The following is a 20,197-nucleotide window of genomic DNA, read 5'->3' on the forward strand; positions in this document are numbered from 1 at the left end:
GTTAACGTCTTATGTTACCAGAGTACAACTAAGAAACCCATATTGGTGCATCACTATTAACTAAACTCCAGCATTTATTCATATTTCACTAGTTTTTCCATGAATGTCCTTTTTCTGTTCTAGGACCCAATCCAAGATATGACATTGCATTTAAACCAATAATGTTCTTTTTAATAAATTTTTTTTCCAGTCAGGATCCAAACCAGGATTACCTGCTATATTTAGTTGTCATATTTTTTAGACTCCTTTAATCTGGAACAATTCCTCAGCCTTTCAACTTCTTTCACGACATTGATATTTTTGAAGAGTACAGGCCAGTTATTTTGTAGAATGCCCTTCAGTTTTGTTTGGTCTGATGTTTCCTCATAATTAGATTCAAGTCACGCATTTTTGGCAAGTATATCACAGAAGTGATACTGTTCTCAGAATTTCATGTGAGGAGACACAGTGTCGACTTGTCTCATTATTGGTGATTTTAACTTTGATCACTTGGTTAAGGTGGCATCCACCAGTTTTCTCCATTGTAAAATTACCATTCTTCCCTTTGTAATTAAGTAATTAGCAGGGGAAATAATATCCTGTTTTTCATCAAATTTTCACTAGAACGCTTGTTTTAACTCTAAATCTGTTAATCTATAGGTTTCCTTCCATCTTTTTTTTTTTTTCCTTCTTGAAAATTTTTTGCCAAAGAAACCAGTTCTTTGTCTTATTGAAATTCCCCCAATCTAGACTTTTCAGGCCATGGTCTCTTCAACCCACCCCAGATAGGCTTTTCCCCATACCACTCCACTGAAACTGTTCTTGTCAAGGTCACCAATAAATTCTAATTGCCACACCCAATAATAAATTGTCAGTCTTAATTATCAAGAGTTTTGGACACACTGTATCACTCCCTTCTCCGACACACTTTTTTCACTTGGCTTACAGGATCCACACTCGCCTCGTTCTCCTCCTAGTTCCCTGATTTTCCTTTCAGTCTCTTTGCTGATTTCTTCTCATCTTTATAACCTTTTAACTTGGAAATATACCAGGGCTCACTCCTCAGACATCTTCTCTCTCTATACTCCCTTCATTGGTAACCTCATCTGTCTGATGGTTTTAAAATCTATATAACGATAACTCCCACTTTTATTTCCTGTAGACGTCTTCTTCGAACTCAAGAATATTTGCCCAACTTCACCACTTGGATGTCTGTAATAGCATCTCAAACTCAACATGTTCAAACCTGAGGTCCTGATCTCCCTCTCTCTCTCTAGATGTGCTCCTCCAGCAGTGTTCTCCATCTCAGCTGATGGCAATTCCATCCTTTCACTTGCTCAGACCCCAAACTTGGGAATCATCCTTGAGTCCCCTTTTTCTCTCATACCTTACATACAATCTGCAATAAATCCCATAGACTCTCCCTTCAAATTAGACTTTGAATTCAATTACTTCTCACTACCTCTTCTGCTACGATTTGGTCCAAGCCACCATCATCTCACTTCTTGATTATTCTCATAACGTCCTAACTGGTTGTACCCTTGCTCCCCTCTAGTTTTTTCTCCACACAGCAGCCACAGTGATCTTATTAAAACTTGAGATCATGCCACTCCTCTGCTCAAAATTCTTTTGGCTTCTATTTTCTCTCAGAGGAAAAGCCAGTCCTTACATTGATTGCAAGGCCCTCCACAGTCTGGGCTCTCACCCCTCCTTACCTCTCTGTTACTCTCCCATCTCCAAGCACATGGCCCTCCTTGCTGTTCTTTAAATATATTTGGTACTTTCTGCCTCAGGTCTTTGTTCTAGCTGTTTCCTCTACCTAAAACTCTTTTTCATCTGGCATGAGTTTGCAACTTCATTTCCTTCAGGTCACTTCCTTCCTTTCTTCCTTGAGGCCTTCCTTGACTACTCTATTTAAAATTGCAACCCTCCACTACTTCCTATCCTCTTTCATTGTGCTGTTTTTCTCCATAGCACTTATTAGTATCTAATAAAATAGAACATTAGCTCCATGAGGGCAGGTATTTTTGTCTGCTTTGTTCACTACTGCACATCTAGAACAATGCCTGGAAATAAGTATCCATATGCCAGCTAGAGAAAAGGCTATTGGTGGAAGAAAGACCTTTCAAACAAGTCAGGGAAGTCCATGTTCTGGAAGCACAGCCTGTCCACTTTTAATACTCCCCCCAGTCTTGTTTTCATAGATATGTGTTCTTTTCTGTGAGCAGCAGAAAAATGACCATTTTCCAGGCAAGACGTCCATCTATCCAGTCATTTCTTCATTCCAATTCCACTTCGTTTTCTGGTGAATTTGCAGTGACTTTTAAGAATCCATATATTAAAGTCAAAAAGTAGTAATACTAAGAATATAAACGGGAAAAATATAGATTGAAAGTTAAACTGAACAGAGCTACAAAATTGATATGGTGACCACAGGGTCTGCATACAGTTTGTAATGTTGAGATGCAAATTTGTATTTGATCTTGTTAGTCATAGAAAAAGATAACGATCAGTGACATTATTGGCCTTGTCCTAGAGAATAAGGTATAACAATTCCATAGATAAATGTTTTCTTGGCACTTATTATGAAGGAAAAATTTTTGATGAGTTTATATAGGAGATTTGTTACACATGCAGTAGCAGTTTTCATATGACCATTTTTTGGTGTCCCTTTATGCAAGCAGAATACATGAGGCCAAAGCAATGCTCAGTAAACTTAATATTTTCTCTCTCTTTTTCCTTCTCTTTCTCTCTCCCTCTTTCCATATGTATGTATGAATGTATATGGTTTAATATGATTTTGTTCTCTGACAAATTTTAATCCTGAATCAAGTATGTAGTAGTTTCTAGTTATCCTATATAACTTATTGCAAACTCTGAACAATGGACATAATCAGAGGACTTGCTCTGAATGCCCTCCACATCCCCCAGTGGTGCTCACTACTGGGTGAAGATGAATGTGCTGTTACAGGGATCAGTGACATTCCAGGATGTGGCTGTGGACTTCACCCCAGAGGAGTGGCAGCTGCTGGGATGTGCTTAGAGGAAACTGTGTTGGAATGTGATGCTGGAGAACTTTAGAAACCTCATCTCAGTGGGAAAGGACAACTTCCCTGTGTAACTCAGAATGTATTAATAGTGCCCTTCCTTTAAGATTTGTGAAAGCTTTGACCATTCTGAAGCATTAATAAATTCGGCTCTGAATGTTAGTGGTCAGATTCTTAACCCCTTTGAGATTAAGCATAAACAGATAGTGTGTTTATGCTTCTACGTCCTAAATAAAGGACAAGGGTCTTTTCTATTCTAAAGCCCATTTGTCATCCTTTACAGGCCCTGAGACTCAAGGAGGCAGACCTGAATTGTGAGGTAGTTGGTTGTCCCTGGCACTTTGTCTCCAGTTCTGTGTTGTTTCCCATGAACAGGGGGTCCAATGACCAAAACAAAAGTGATCTTCAAGGTGAAGCAAGGACAAGAGCCATGGATGCTGAAGGGAGAGAGTTCACACTGGAGCTGTCCAGGTGAGTGAGAAAACCAGGTAGACAGGAGTCTTTGGAATTGAGATCCCAGGTGGTCACTGAGGGACAGGCACCTTTGAAAGACTTTTCAGGAAGCACCTCTTAAAAGCCACACACCTTTGGAAGTGACTGGGGACACTTGACATGGCATCATCATGTCCCCAAATGACACCTTCACTTTCACTCTCCCCACACAGCTGCTCTTTCTCTCTGCTCAGCTCTCGTGGAGGGATGTCCCTCTCCTCTCTCCTCTGGCTCCTTGCACTGCCGGTTTTATCTAGGTCCTTGCCTTGTTCTCTTAATTCCTAAAATCCTCATTCTTCCCTCCTCCACATGATCTGAGATCTTTTCCATACAGTTAGTTCTTATAATGCAGTAATATTGTGTGGATTTCAGAAATAAGGAATGATAAAGGAGTCCAGAGCGTTGCACTAATAAGACTTGCTCTTCAAAGAAGGAAATCTCAGAAATAGTGAAGAATTATCTATGTTTCCTAACATTATCATATCAGTGGACTTACCGTTTGTAGAGTTTTGAGCTTGGCAGTGATAATGTTGCATTGGACATGGTGTGGCGTCATGGTAACAGTCAGAATTAACCTTCTTAACCACAAAGTATATACAGGCAAAGGTTGGTAAAGACTAGGAGTCTTGTGTTTCAGGTCCCCAGAGTTAATGGAAGCCCTAAGTGTAGAAACCAAAATGTGAAATTTGAGTTGAAGAGTGTGGTGTCAGGGGCAAAGCAGGGTTCTGGAGGCTAATATATCTGGCAGATTGAAAGAGGTTATAAAAAGCAGATTATTAAGACAAATTCATATCAACTAGTAGAAAATAACTGATGATAGAAGCAAAAGGAATTTGTCTGATCTCTTTTATTTTTAATTAATTAATTATTATTTTTTGCTGAGGAAGATTTGCCCTGAGCTAAAATCTGCTGTCAATCTTCCTCTTTTTCTATGTGAGCCACCACCACAGCACGGCCATGGACAGACAAGTGGTGTAGGTCCACGCCCAGGAACCGAACCTGGGCTGCCAAAGCAGAGTGTGCTGAACTTAACCACTAGGCCACGGGGGCTTGCCCTAAGTCTGGTCTCTTTTAAATGTTCTGCTGGGCCTCTGTGTTCCTGGGTGTATGTAGGCATTGGAGAATGAATCTTAGCTAGAAGTGCAGTTGGGGAACTTTCTACAAATATGCCTCAACTGTGGTTTGGATGGTTTGAGAGGATATAGGAATGTGCCTATAGATAAAAGGGAGTTAATGGTTTGACAGAATTCATTTGGTGGTTTTGTGCAGAATGAGTAAGGAGAAAGAGAAGTGCATGAAAGAGACTAGGGAGTGTCCTAACAGAATAATTTAAATTTTAGATGTTGTAGACCTTGACTCAAATCAAACTTCTCCAGACCAATCCACCTCTTCTCATTTCCCCATAAAGCCTTTATCTCCTTGTTCTCTGATTACCCCAGTTATTCATTCCTCTGAAATGGCTCACCGCATTCTAGAGCTTAGTCTGCATCGTTAAGAGTCCTTTTTAAATTCCTAAGTCATCATTATAACTTTACTTTGTGCCTATCTCATCATCTTTCACAGGTTGGAAAGTCACATTTATAAATAGAAAAAGCTACTTGTTCTCATTGTTGTTTTCCAGAAGCCCCCATTTCAGCGATTTTTTTCTTAAAGCCCAGGGGCAGGGCAAATACAGATTTCTCTTTTGTTTTGTTGTCCAGAATGGGAAACGAGACCTGAAACCAGAGACTTTTTTGTGTGGTAAAAAACACATAATATGAAATCTACCCTTTTGACAGATTTTTAAGCATACAGTACAATATTGTTAACTATATGCCCATTGTTGTACAGCATATCTCTAGAACTTTTTCATCTTGCATGACTGAAACTCTATACCCATTGAACAGCAACTTTCCATTTCCCACTCCTCCCAGCCCCTGGCAACCACCATTCTACTTTCTGCTTCTATGAGTTGACTATTTTAAATACCTCATATAAGTGGAATCATGTATTTGTTCTTGCAGTATTTGTTCTTCTGTGACTGGCTTATTTCACTTAGCTTAATGTCCTTGATGTTCAACCATATTGTATCATATGACAGGATTTCTTCTTTTTTAAAGTATGTATATACTACATTTTCTTAATCCATTCATCTGTCAATTGACATTTAGATTGTTTCCAACTCTTGGCTATTGTGAATAATGCTGCAATGAACATGAGAGTGCAAATATCTCTAGGAAATCCTGTTTTCAATTTTTTGGATGAATACCCAGAAGTGGGATTGCTGGATACTATGGTGGTTCTATTTTTGATATTTTGAGGAAACTCCATACTGTTTTACATAGTGGTTGCACCATTTTTCATTCCCATCAAGGGCGCACAAGAGTTCCAATTTCTCCACATCCTTGCCAACACTTATCATCTTCTGTTTTTTTGATAATGGACATCCTAACAGATGTGAGGTGATATCGTATTGTGGTTTTGATTTGTATTTCCCTGATGATTAGTGATGTTGAGCATCTTTTCATATACCTGTTGACCATTTGTATGTTTCCTTTGGAGACAGCCCTCTTAAAGTCCATTGCCCACTTTTTTGCTATTGAGTTATAGGGGTTCCTTATGTGTTTTGGATGTTAACCTGTTATCCAATATATGTTTTTTAAATATTTTCTCCTATTTTGTAGATTGCCTTTTCACTCTGTTGATTGTTTCCTTTCCTTTCCTTTCCTTTGCTGCAGAAGCTTTTTAGTTTGATGTAGTCTCACTCGTCTATTTTTGCTTTTGTTACTGGTGCTTTTGGTGTCATATCCAAGAAATCATTGCCAAGACCAGTGTTATGAAGCTTTCCCCCATGTTTTCTTTCAGGACTTGTATAGCTTCAGGTCTTACGTTTAAGTCTTTAATACATTTTGAGTTGATTTTTGTGTATGATATAAGAGTAGAGTTCAATTTCACTCTTATTATATGTGGATGTCTGGTTTTCCCAACACCATTTGTTGAAGAGACTATCCTTTCCCCATTGTGTAGTCCTGGCAACTTGTTGAAGACCATATACGCATGGGTGTATTTCTGGGCTCTCTATTCTGTTCCATTGGTCTATATGTCTGTCTTTATGTCAGTACCATATTTTGATTACTGTAACTTTCTAATATGGTTTCAAGTCAGGAAGTGTGAGGCATCCTGCTTTGTTCTTCTTTCTCAAGAATGTTTTGGCTATTTGGAGTCCTTTGTGGTCCCATATGAATTTTAGAGTTGTTTTTTCTATTCCTGCAAAAAAATGCCATTGAGATTGCCTTGAGTCTACAGATCGCTTTGGGTAGGATGGACATTTTAACACTATTAAATCTTCTAGTCCATGAACACAGGATATCTTTCCATTTGTTTGTGTTTAATTTCTTTTAGCAGTGTTTTGTAGTTGTCAGTGTACAAGTATTTCACCTTCTTGGTTAAATTTATTCATAAGTATTTTATTCTTTTTGATGCTATTGTAAATAGGATTGTTTTCTTAATTTCCTTTTTGGATTGTTTGTTTTTAGTGTGTAGAAATGCAACTGAATTTTGTATGTTGATTTTGTATCCTATAACTTTGCTGAATTTGTTTATTCTAATAGTTTTTTGTGGAATCTTTAGGGTTTTCTACATATAAGATCATGTCATCTGTGAACAGAGATACTTTTACTTCTTCCTTTCTAATTTGGATGCCTTTTATTTCTTTTTTTTACCTAATTGGTCTAGCTAGGACTTCAGTACTATGTTGAATAGAAGTGGGCAGAATAGGCATCCATGCCTGGAACAATAGACTTTAAAATTTTTCTTTCTATAACATGATATTGGACGAAGTAACTGGGAATATTTCATTTTACTCCTTTTTAGAAGTTATCTACTTACTTGATGATGAGCTAGAGAAACAAGAGGGAAGCAAAGACAATTTTTTGAACCAAGATATGTTCACCTTCAAGAAAAAACTGATCAAGGAGAGAGTCCAAAATTATAATCTGAGTATAAACTTTATTTCTTCAAGACAAAAATAACATAAATATGAATCAAATGGAAAGAGTTTGCAACCTAATTTACACTTACTTAGATATAATAAAAGTTATATTGGAGAAAACACTTATGAATACAAGGAATGTGGAAAAGCCTTCAAAAACAAGTTTTGTCTCATTAGACATGAAAAAAAGCATACAAGAAAAAAGACTTTTGGATGCAGTGAATGTGGGAAAGCCTTCCAAAAGAAGTCTCATCTCATTAGACATGAAAAAAAGCATACAAGGAAAAAAAAACCTTTGAATGCAATGACTGTGGGAAAGCCTTTAACAGTAAGGGACACCTGGCAGTTCACCAAAAAATTCATAGTGGAGAGAGACCCTTTGTGTTCAGTGATTGTGGGAAAGCATTTATGCATAAAGCACAACTCATGGTCCACCAGAGACTTCACAGTGGAGAGAAGCCTTATGAATGCAGTCAGTGCAGGAAATCATTCACTTGGAACACCTCTTTTACTCAACATGTGAAATCTCATACACTTGAGAACTTATTTGAATGTAAGGTATGTGGGAAAACCTTCAAGTGCAGTTCATCTCTTTATAAACATTCTAGGTTTCATACAGGAGAAAAACCATATAGATGTAGAGAATGTGGCAAAGCCTTTGCAGACTCATCAGTGCTTGTCATGCATCAGAGAATTCATACAGGTGAGAAACCCCATGGGTGTACTGAATGTGGCAAAGCCTTCATCAAGAAGTCACATCTCCTTAAACATTACTTAACCCATGCAGCAGAGCAACAAAACAAATGCAACATATATGGGAAATCTTTTAACAAGAAGACACATCTCATTCTCCATCAAAGAAGTCATAAAAACATGGAAGCTTTGTGAATGTGGGAAAACTTAAAATTAGCCTTTTAATAAAGCAGTAAAGAATTCATCATGAGAAAAACCCTGACAGTTGAATAAATGTGGAAAAGCATGTTCTGAAGTTCATATTCTGTGATATTATTAATTTTATTGAAAAGATTACAGAAAATTTTGAGTTATAAATAAACAACTTTACTGTATAGTATAAAGCTGAGGAAGTTGTGAAGAACTGGATAAACAGGGCATCAGACTAACTATTATTACATATATGCACTGCCCCTGATTTATGATTTTTACACCTTATTACAAATATCTGCATTGCTTAAGAAATTTGTATAGTCATAGGTTTGAAATATATGCTGCACACATTATACAAAATTATGTCTGTTATGGTGATGGTTGCACAACATTGTGAATGTACTTAATGCCAATGAATTGTACACTTAAAAATGGTTAAAATGGTAAATTTTATGTTATGTATATTTTACCACAATAAAAATATATAAATAAAACTTAAAACAAAACAACCTCCCCCCCAAATTATATCCATTAAAATCTCTAGTAAACACCATCCTCGTCTCTTCAAAGCCTAAAATCACCATATGCAGAATTGTCAATTATAAGTGAAATAATATAGTTATACAGAACGAAGTTCAGTGCTATGAACTTTAACCATTTCCTGGCACCTATAAATAGTTGTGACAGTTGTTACTGAGCCTTTTTGAGCCTCCTTTTAAATAACAGAAGTCAAGGACAGTTAGGAAGTCTTCTACTGCCTCTGCTCAGCTGAGGACATTGTGTAATATGTTTTTTCTCTATGCAGAACACCAAAGTGTGTGTGTGTGTGTGTGTGTGTGTGTGTGTGTATTTAATCCTGTCAACCTAACACTGAAGAAAGCAAGCATCTGCGTTCTGTATTACTCTAAGCACTTAGTACAGGAAAAGAGGCATTTCTTCAGGTAAACAGTCATGTAAATAAAAGCCATGCTATTTCACTGGCACAGCTACATAAGTAGGAGTAAGCTTAGCTCAGGCAGCATATAAGTGGGGTACTTAGTTTAGAAAAATTAGGCATCATGATACTTTGCAGAGACTTCTGGAAGAAAATCAATTATTACTTTTTTTGTTTTAGAAATTGATTCAGAGATATGTCAGGCTTGTTTGGAAATTTATAGGTGACTAGCATATGTATCATATCGAGCTATTTGAACAGCTTTTCTGCTTCCTTGAGCTGCTTAGCAACTCTTTTATAATTTGACATTATGCAAGTTCTGTGCATTCCCTTTAAAAACACATGAACTAACAATGATTTAAGTGAAAATTCTGTATTTCACTTTGTGTTGCTTGATAATGTTAAAAAGTTTTTAAGCCCTTTCTTCAGTGGTTGTGAAGCTTGGGGACAGCATTGACCCTGAACCTGAAGTCACAAAATCAGGTTTTCTCTTTCAAGCATAAGTTTTCAGATTAAATGAGTGAACTTGCAATTGTTTTTCTCTCATTAGCATTTTTGCAAGGTGATGATGAGTAAAGATTTATGAATGAGAGTGATTTTCTGAATATCCATCAGATCTAAGTTAAGCCTTATCTCACAAAGTTTTCACACTAAGATTGTATGCTAATTAAATTTACACTGAATCTCTTGGCAAACCACAAAAGTACATGTGACTTAATTATAAACTCAGGGAGCTTTTCTCAAGTTTGACTGTCTTCTCTCGCATTTTCTTTTTTTTTTTTTTGTGAGGAAGAGCAGCCCTGAGCTAACATCCATGCCAATCCTCCTCCTTTTTTTTTCCCCAAAGCCCCAGTAGATAGTTGTATATCATAGTTGCACACCCTTATAGTTGCTGTATGTGGGACACGGCCTCAGCATGGCCGGAGAAGCGGTGCGTTGGTGCGCGCCTGGGATCCGAACCCAGGTCGCCAGTAGCGGAGTGCACGCACGTAACCGCTAAGCCACGGGGCCGGCCCTCTCGCATTTTCTTTTAAAGCTGTCATTTTGCTTTATTTAACATTTACTCTTCTCCTCCTAGCTCTTTCTCAGCTCCCGTCCTTAGCAGTAATAGCATCTGAGAAAATCCAAACTTTAAGACAGCAAGAAGACTCCTTTAGGGAGTAGGACGTGTCTCATTGCTGCCAGAATGATGTGAGACCCCTTTAAAAAGAGGGGCCTGGTGCATCTAGGTGGCAGACTGAAATTAAGAAGGAACCTGGGAGTTTTATTTGGCATTATGATCTGTGCTCTATGAATTAAACTGTTTGCTCCCTTTCTTAAATGTCAGAATTAATAGAGTAAAAGAATTAGGTAAGTATGAACCATAATGAATCAAAATTAAACAGATGTTTGAAAATCGAAACAAGTCATTATTATTATTTTACTATTTAAACCAAGTCATTGTCAACCATCAATCCCTCTAATTCAAATATAATTCATGGGTCTATAGCTCACATTTGAGAAGGAAAAACTGGGCTGCGCTGTTGTACATATGCAAATGCACAGGTCAGCAGCAACATTCTGAGATTAATTTGGAGGAGTGCAGAAAATCATGTCTACTAATAATTGAGTATGTAAATTATTTTTAAGTAATCAAGTGAATTTAAAGTTCTTTTTATAATACATCATATACATTATTGAATAAAATAGGGTTACAAGGAGCACTAGATATTTACACATAATTGGAAGACTCTCTTATCTCTGCCAAGACCCTGTGTTGTTAATTATTCCTGTGATCACAAGTTATTTTAGTGTCTTACTTTCTTGAACATATTTTTTTCTTTTTAAAAAATATATTGCTTAATTTATCTTTTCTTTCATTGAGATATAATTGACACATAACATTATATTAGTTTCAGCTGTACAACATGATTTGATATTTGTATGTATCGTAAAATATTCACCACAGCGGGCCCGGCCTGGTGGCGCAGCGGTTAAGTGCGCACTCCCCTTCAGTGGCCCAGGGTTTGCAGGTCGGATCCTGGGCATGCACTGACACACCACTTGTCACCCCAGACTGTGGCAACGTCCCATATAGGGTAGAGGAAGATGGGCATGGATGTTAGCCCAGGGCCAATCTTCCTCAGCAAAGAGGAGGATTGGCATCGGATGTTAGCTCAGGGCTGATCTTCCTCACCAAAAAAAAAAAATTGTTCACCACAGTAAGTCTAGTTAATGTCCATCACCACACAGTCACAAAAATTTTTTCTTGTGATGAGAACTTTTAAGATTTATTCTCTTAGCAACTTTCAAATATACAATACAGTATTATTAATTATAGTCACCATGCTGTACGTTACATCTCCATGACATTTATTTTATAACTGGAATTTTGTACCTTTTGACCACCACCCATTTTGCCCACCACCCACTTCCTGCCTCTGGCCACCACCAACCTGTTCTTTGTATCTACGAGTTTGGTTTTTGTTTTATTTTTTTTTAGATTCCACATATAAGAGATCATATGGTATTTGTCTTTCTCTGTCTGACATTTCACTTAGCATAGTGCTCTCAAGGTCCATCCATGATGTTACAAATGGCAAGATTTCCTTCCTTTTTATGGCATTGTATAGATAATCCACAATTTCATTATCCATTCATCCATCAATGGACATTTAGGTTGCTTCCATGTCTTGGCTATTGTAAATAATGCAGCAAGAAAATTTTTAAATGATAACATTTTATTTTCAAATAATATGTTTAATATGTTTTCTTTCAGCCTCAGACACATTTGTGGGCAAAGTACTTCTATACTTAAAGCTATAGGTATGACCATTAATCTGAAAAAAGAACAATAAAAAATTGTTTTCCCACATTTCCGGACTTCTTTAACACCTAGTATTCTAGTACTGGACACATATATTGCTACATGGGGAGCTTTCTACCATTGACTTCATTCTTTTCTTGTAAGATCTCAACCCCAAAACATTATTTTGACAAGAAGAAACCAAAATGTTATTTACACTCAGCTCAAACATGATCTTAGAAGCCCAAAAGTCCATTTTTCTTTATTTGAAGTCTGTGCCTTTGTCTAGTTGTAAAAACCATCTGAAACAGTCATGCATAATGTAAGCAGAATATCCTTTTTCACACCTTCCTTCCCTCTCGAATGTTACACCTTGAGATATTTTTACTTTCACTTTTTTCCCTTCTAACAGGAACGCTAATATGCTACCTTTTCTTTGTTTAAAGTGTTTATACTCAGACATTAGGTTGATTTTTTCCAATATGATGATAGGTTTATTTTTATGCTTATATAATATCTGCTTATTAAAATATATGTATATAGAATACCAAAAAATTTTGATGAAGAAAATATCACCTGAAATCTCATTTTCCTGAGAAAAGCATCATTAACATCAGCCACTCGAGAAGGAAAGAGTAGAACGCAAGAGGCACTGATGATAAAACAAATTGTAAACATGTTGGTAAATTTGAATTTATGTTGAGTGTAAGTAATTTAAATAATTACTGATTTGGAAGAGGACTAGAAATAGGTGAAATGAATATACTACGTAATAACATTGGAAAAATGGGAGGAATCAGGGTTAAAGTGTTGTCAAGTCCCTGTTCTGGGAAAGGATAGAGATACTAACTTTATACTTTGTTGAATATGCATGTTAAAAATTCTAGGCTAATCACTAAAAGAAATAGACTATGTTGCAGCAAATCACTAAAGAGAAAAAAGGGAATGAAGAGAACTGTAAATCCAATAGAAAACAGGAAAGGAAAACTAAAGCAACAGAGAAAAGCCATGGTAAACAGAAAGCAAAAATAAAATGTCAGGAATGTGTCCTAGTATATCACCAATCACAATAAATGCAAATGGGCTAAATCACCTATTGTGAGGAATACCAATTTTTTTTTTTATATATTTAGGGTTTTTTTTTTAATTTTTAATCTCTCAGAAATATTTTATAACTTACGTTGCAAAACACAGATAATCAGGTGCTCTCCCCCAATCCCAAATCAAAAGAGCTGGTACCTTTTTGGAGAAAGGAAGGAAAAGAGAAGATAAATTGGTGATATTAAATTACTTCATAAACTAATACTATCTCAGGTAAAAACTGTTTTCAAATAATTTTTTCAAGTCTAGAAATTAAGTACAACTAGTAAGGCAGTAAACATGTTTAATCAGTATAAGAGTTAATCACTTTCTTGTGGTGATAAACTCCCTTAGCTTTATCTGGGAAAGTTTTTATTTCTCCATTACATCTGAAGGATATTTTTGCTGGATAGAGTGTTCTCGGCTGAAAGTTTTTGTCTTTCAGAATTTTGAATATATCATTCCACTCTCTCCTAGCCTGTAAGGTTTCTGCTGAGAAATCCACTGAAAGCCTGATAAGGGTTCCTTTGTAAGTTATTTTCTTCTGCCTTACTGCCCTTAATATTTTTTCTTTGTCATTGACTTTTGCCAGCTTTACTACTATATGCCTTGGAGAAGGTCTTCTTACATTGATATATTTAGGAATTCTGTTGGCTTCTTCCACTTGTGTTTCCAGCTCCTTCCCCAGTGTGGGAAGTTCTCAGCTATTATTCCTTTGAACAAGCTTTCTGCTCCATTCTCCTTCTCTTCTCCCTCTGGAATACCTATAATCCTTATGTCGCATTTCCTAATTGAGTCAGATATTTGTCAGAGAATTTCTTCATCTCTTTTTAGCCTTAGTTCTCTCTCCTCCTCCATCTGAAGCATTTCTATATTTCTGTTCTCCAAGCTACTAATTCTGTCCTCCATAATATCAGCTGTGTTGTTCAGGGATTCCAGATTTTTCCTTATCTCATCCATTGTCTTTTTCATCTCCAACATTTCTGATTGGTTTTTCTTTATACTTTCAATCTCTTGTGAAGAAGTTCCTGATTTCATTGAACTGTCTATCTGTATTCTCTTGTAACTTGTTGAGATATTTTATGACAGCTATTTTGAATTATCTGTCATTTAGATCATAAATTTCTGTGCCTTCAGGATTGATTTCTGAGTGCTTGTCATTTTCCTTCTGGTCTGGAGATTTAATATATTTTTTCATACTGTTTGACCCTGTAGATTTGTGCCTCTGCATAGCGGTAGTATCTGTTCGCAGCTTCCACCTGCCACCACTGGGTGGCGGTCAAGAGCTGTATATTCTGAGGCCACTGTCACCCCGGGTCGCTCCCAGCTGCTAGTTTTCTATCCTTTGCGAGGGCGCTCTGGCCAACCAGCTGAGCTGGAGTGCTGGGTGGGGGGAGGGGCACTTTGTTTACCCTGTGCAATCCCAGGGGTGTTCTCTGCCCTTGCTATCTACTCTCCTAGGGTGCTGGCTTGATGAAGACACCCCCACAGTAGCTTAGTCACCTCTGTGTGGGGCTTTTCCATGCACTGTGAGGGAACTTGGAGAGCAACAGTGTTCCCGCAGAGGGCTACCCCTCCCCCCCCCCGAGAGCCGCGTGATCCAGGGCCCAGGGTCGCTGCAATTGTGGAGGGAGAAGGGATCTCCTTACCTCCTTCCACTTCTTCCAGGGGTTCCAGCACCTCCACCTTCAGGCATATGGCTGCGTGGGTCTCTCTGACATCTTTTGTGTTGTGTGAATGTCCTCTATTGGCATATGAATGTCCTTTTTGTTGTATCTTAGGGGGGAGAGTCTAAGTCACTCCACCATGATGCTGATGTCACTCCAAGAGTTAATCACTTTCTGTTGGACAGAGAAAGGATGAATTTTGTCTTATTTTTGAGCAAGGCCTTTCACAGCACAGCAGCAGTACAGAGTATCTTTAAGGTCAAAGTGACTCTTTCATTTGCATCAAGGTTCTCTGTCTTCATTATATTTTAATCAAGAGGGAGAAGGAGATACTTTTTATTCCTCCTCCTTTTGTCTTAACAAAAGAGAGCCTAAAAACCCATACTTTTCCAAAGCAGAGACTATCAGATTATTTTTTAAATCTAAATATAAACTGAAAGCAAGACCATTGAAGCCAAATCATAGAGAAAGGATGAAAAATAAAGGAATGAAACAAGATTCACTAGGCAAATAACAGAAAGCTGATGCATCAATATTAACTGCTATAGACCAGAGGCTGGCAAACTTTTTCTGCAAAGGGCCAGATATTAAATATTTTAGGCTTTGTGGGCAATACAGTCTCTGTTAAAACTACTCAGTTCTGTTGCTGTAACATGAAAGCAGCCACAGATATGTAAACGAATGAGTGTGGTTGTATTCTAATAAAACTATTTACAGACAGCAAACCAGATTTGGTCCTCAGGGTGTAGACTGCTGACCCCTGTTCTGACTGTATACTGATTATATAGCAGTGAGCAAAAAAGGCAAGATATCAGCACTCAGAGAACTCAAAAAACAATAATCAGATGTAATCTCAGATATTAATAATTCAAATATTTTTAAAAACCTGTGAGGAGATTGAATGTGATAGGAAACTAAGATAGAGTGGCCAAGGAAGTCCTCTGGAAAGAGGAGACCTTTAAACAGAGACCTGAATGCAGTGATGGAGGGAGACTTGGAAAGATCATGCAAGGGTCCTGAGGCAAGACTGAGTCTGGCCTGTTGAGTATCAGCAAGAAGTCCAGTGTGGCTGGAGCAGTGAAGTGGAGATGAGTTTTCTGCATTAGACAGGTACCAGATTATGTGAGATTTCAATCTAAATGTGATGGGAAGGTGTGATATTGTGATTTATAAAAAATATATTTTGGTCATTCAGATGATCAAAATATATTTCTCATATATATTTGGTCTTCATCCACAGTTCCTAGCTCACAGCTTCTAAAATCCTTGAAATTTCCTGTGATAAGAGAAATAAAAGTGTCTTTTGTTGTAAGACACCTTTTTTGTTATGAGGTGTCACCTCATTGGTGACTTCTGAAAAGTCCTTAGGTAACCTAGATGGGGGGCTGGTTGCCAAGAGAACCATCCATGTGATTAGAGGGTTGGAACTTTCAGTCCCCTCCTCCCCCACCACCACTGGGGAGGGGCGAGGGGCTAGAGATTGACAATGGCCAATGATTTACTCAATCATGTCTATGTAATGAAGCCGCTATAAAAACCCAAAAGGACAGAGTTTGGAGAGCTTCCACGTTGGTGAACACATGGAGATTTCGGGAGAGTGGCAAGCTTAGAGAGAGTGTGGAAGCTCTGAGACCTTTCCCCATACCTTGCCCTATGCATCTCTTCCATCTGGCTGTTTCTGAGTTATATCTTTTTATAATAAACTGGTAATCTAGTAAGTAAACAGGTTTCCCGAGTTCTGTGAGCCACTCCAGCAAGTTAATTGAACCCAAGGAAGGGGTCTTGGGAACCTCTAATTTATAGCCAGTTGGTCAGAAGTACAGGTAACAACCCGGTCTTGTAACTGACCTTTGAAGTGGGCGGGTGGGGGGAAGTCTTATAGTACTGAACACTTAACCGGTGGAATCTGACACTATCTCTGGGTAGTGTCAGAGTTGAGTTGGATTGTAGGACACCAAGCTGGTGTTGAAGCATTGCCTGTTGTTGGTGTGTTGACCCTCTCCCCCACCAACCACACACACGTTAGAACTGGGTCTCAGGACACCTAAAGAGGAGGCTTTGAAGATTTTGAGCAGAAGTGGTATAGTCTCATTTACTTTTGAAAAGTTCTCTCTGGCTGAATGTAGGGAATATATTCCTACAGGAATGGCAAGAGGGCAAACAGGGATACCAGTTAAGAGGCAATTGCCTCGGAGTCCAGACAAGAGATGATGGTGTATTGGACTAAAGTGGTAGTGGAGATGCTCCTCTGGGACTAGAATGTGTCAGTCAGAGCAACTTTGGAAGCAATGTGTTGAAGAAGGCAGAGCCACTGTCAGTCTGGGTCACTGCTATGGTCTGATTATTTGTGCCTCCCCTAAATCCAAATGTTGAAAACCTAATGCTCAAGGTGATGGTATTAGGAGGTGGGATCTTTGGGAGGTGATTAGGTCATAAAGGCAGAGTCCTCATGACTGGATTAGTGCCCTTATAAAAGAGGCCCCACAGAATTAATTAACCTTTTCCCCTATTTGAGGATACAAGGAAAAGTCTGCCACCCAGAAGAAGGCCCTCACTCGACCATGCTAGTGTCCTGATCTCAGACTTTTAGCCTCTAGAACTGTGAGAAATAAATTTCTGTTTATAGGTTATCTGTTCTATGGTATTTTGTTATAGCAGCCTGAAAGGACAAAGATAGTCACTGAATGACCACATAGAAAAGAGCTGCCCATCAACATGGACCACCTCCCTGGACTGTGAAATGAAGAAGAGATATACTTCTATTTTTCCTGAGTCAATGCATTATAAGGTTTATTTGTTACAGCAGTTTAGTCTACTGTAACTAATACAGGGGTTGGCATTGAAGTAGTTCAAGCAGGAGAATAATGATCAGGTTAATATTTTTTGAAAGATCATTTAGGCAAGCTGTGTGGCAGATTGATTAGAGAAAGCAAGACCAGTAGTAGAATATTGCAGTGGGCCACATAAGGAATGACGAAGGCCTCAACCAAGACTGTGGTACTGGGGGATAGAAAGCATCACATTTAAAAAATACTTACGAAGGGGGAATGAACAGGTTTTTACATCAACATATATGCTTATGATTGCAAGGCAAATAAACTGGTCAGGGTTTGGTGAATCAAACTCCTCCTCAGTGGTAGAAATGTAAATTGGCATAACCTTTTGGACCATAATTTGGTAATGTGCATTAAAAGTCTTAAAACTTCATACCACTTGACTGAGCAATTCCATTTCTAAGAATCTGTCTTAAGATTAGAAACTTGGTAAATGACTTATGTACAACGATGTTTATCATTATGTTATTTACAGTTGCATAGGTTAGTGCAGTACTCAACCAACCCTCAAATCTACTTAGTGGCTTATAATAAAAAAGATTTCTTTCTCACCCATAACACATGCCCATACTGGACAGGCTGGGGACTCAACTCCACATTGCCTCACTCTGGAATCATCCTGAACGTATTTGTTATCTACTGCTGCATAACAAATGACTCCAACACTTAGTAGCTGAAAACAACAAACAATTATTATCTCACAATTTCTGTGGGTCAGGAATCTGGTCATAGCTTTACTGGATCCTCTGGCTCAGGGTCTAAGATTTCAACTGAGGTGTCGGCTGGGGCTGCAGTCATCTCAAGGCTCAACTGAGGGAAGGACATGCTTCCAAGCTCACTTATGTGGTGATTGGCAGGCCTCAGCAGATCCACCTCCAAACTTATTCATGTGGCTGTTGGCAGCCCTCAGGTCCTACCTGGCGGGAGACATCAGTTCTTTGCCACACAGACCTCCCCATGTACCACATGAACAGCTCACAACAAAGCAGCTGGCTGCTCTTAGAGTCAGGGAGTGAGGGAGGGTAAAGAGGGCAAGCAAGATGGAAGCCAGAGTCTTTCTGTAACCTAATCTTGGAAGTGATATCCCATCACTTTTGCCATATTCTGTTCCTTAGAAGCAAGTCACTAGGTTCAGCCCACACTCAAGGAGAGGGGATTATAAGGGCTTGAATATCAGGAGAAGGGATCATTGGAGGCCATTTTAGAGGCTGCCTGCCACACTGAACATTACAATTTCTGGGGCAGAGGGTAACAAAACATGACAAATTGTGCCTTAGCTCTTAAAAGATTCCTTTTGGAAGTGGCACACTTTACATTACAATACTACACATTACATTGCTCATATTGTGTGGCCAAACAAGTCACATTGTCACCACTAACTTCCAAGAAATGGGAAATTGCAATTCTACCACCTACTAGGAGAAGAGGAAACCCAGAATATTTGCGAATGGTGCTGACTACCACAGCTACAGTTTCAACAATGGTAGAACAGTTTACAATTTTTGATACATCCATGTGCAGAACGTGATGTAACTCTAACAGATCTTAAGCAGGATTTGTCCTTTAGCCCAGGATGGAAACGTGGATCAACAAGTGAGGACCATCAAATACTCTACATTATAAAAAGAGCCACAAATAACTGTGGGCCAGGCAACCTCTCCACTTCCAGGACTTATTACAAGGTGACCAAACCAATTTCTCTATCCTCAACCATCTTCCCAGGCCTGCTCCACCCACACCCACAACCTCATATAACTAGAAGATTGGTTGGAGGGGCGGAGTGGGAATCAGAAGAGTCTTGAATCAGCCCTGGAGGAGAATGCCCTGGTATTTCTCTCCAAAAATCGAATGAGAAGGATTCCAAGAGATTCCCCCATGGAGACTGGGGCTACTTGCAAGAAGCAGCTTGAAAGCCTGTATAGAAACAGCAAGGCAGACAGAGGGGCGGCCAAGTGGACACCACGTGAAGTACACTACCTGGGGGCGGGGGATGGACCCAGAGGGTTGGAAGGGGTCACACTGGGGTGGAGCTACCCATCAGAGAATTGCGCGGGAGGGCCGCAGATACTAGCCCCTGGGGACCCTGCCTTAGAACGCCTGCCCGCCCGGAAGCGCCTGTGCGGTGGCATTCCAGGGGGGCCACAGGCCAAGTGAGAGACACCAGTCCCTCTCCCCTCTCTGAGTCCCCAACCCCTAAGCAGCCAGACTCCGAAGTGCGAGGGGAAGAAGTCATCCCCGCCCGCCGCGCTTGGAGCTCCGCCGTACAGCCCGAGCTTCTACCTCGGAAGGAAGGAGGCTGTCGGCACTCCCATTATAGGATCCCAGGAAATAAAATTAAAAAGTGATTTTTCTACCCTTGGCAAGGCTGAAAGTGGAGTCTCCACACGCCACACCGCGAAAGCGAGCGCAGCACCGGCCGGCGGCACAAGTAACCCAGGAGGCAGCCGAGCTGCCCGAAGCGGCGCGCCGCACGGGCTTGTGGGAGGTGCCGCGAGCCCACTCCGCGCAGGCGCAGTGCGGCCGG

General features: G+C 39.2%; 1 protein-coding gene and 1 long non-coding RNA gene across 2 annotated transcripts; one reads left to right on the forward strand and one right to left on the reverse strand.

The window, feature by feature from the left end:
* The first annotated feature begins 3,409 nt into the window (after positions 1-3,409).
* LOC131412364 (zinc finger protein 684-like) lies at positions 3,410-8,456 on the forward strand. Its single transcript, XM_058551948.1, has 2 exons — positions 3,410-3,497; positions 7,763-8,456. The coding sequence occupies exons 1-2, from the start codon at positions 3,410-3,412 to the stop codon at positions 8,374-8,376; spliced, it is 702 nt and encodes a 233-aa protein (XP_058407931.1). The 3' UTR covers positions 8,377-8,456.
* A 2,314-nt stretch (positions 8,457-10,770) lies between these two features.
* LOC131413205 (uncharacterized) lies at positions 10,771-20,121 on the reverse strand. The gene is made up of 4 exons (XR_009221900.1): positions 20,028-20,121; positions 14,822-15,013; positions 12,669-13,331; positions 10,771-12,126 (listed from the first exon to the last, which is right to left on the reverse strand). It is a non-coding gene; the product is annotated as an uncharacterized LOC131413205 (long non-coding RNA).
* Positions 20,122-20,197: the final 76 nt, after the last annotated feature.

Source organism: Diceros bicornis, chromosome 13, assembly GCF_020826845.1.
Source record: "Diceros bicornis minor isolate mBicDic1 chromosome 13, mDicBic1.mat.cur, whole genome shotgun sequence".
Classification (NCBI taxonomy): Eukaryota; Metazoa; Chordata; class Mammalia; order Perissodactyla; family Rhinocerotidae; genus Diceros; species Diceros bicornis.

Bases quoted from the DNA above. Each gene is read 5' to 3' on its own strand.
- LOC131412364 (XM_058551948.1), top strand. From the start codon at position 3,410: ATGACCAAAACAAAAGTGATCTTCAAGGTGAAGCAAGGACAAGAGCCA. The intron at 3,498-7,762 runs GTGAGTGAGAAA...CATGAAAAAAAG, and splicing joins TTCACACTGGAGCTGTCCAG to CATACAAGGAAAAAAAAACC.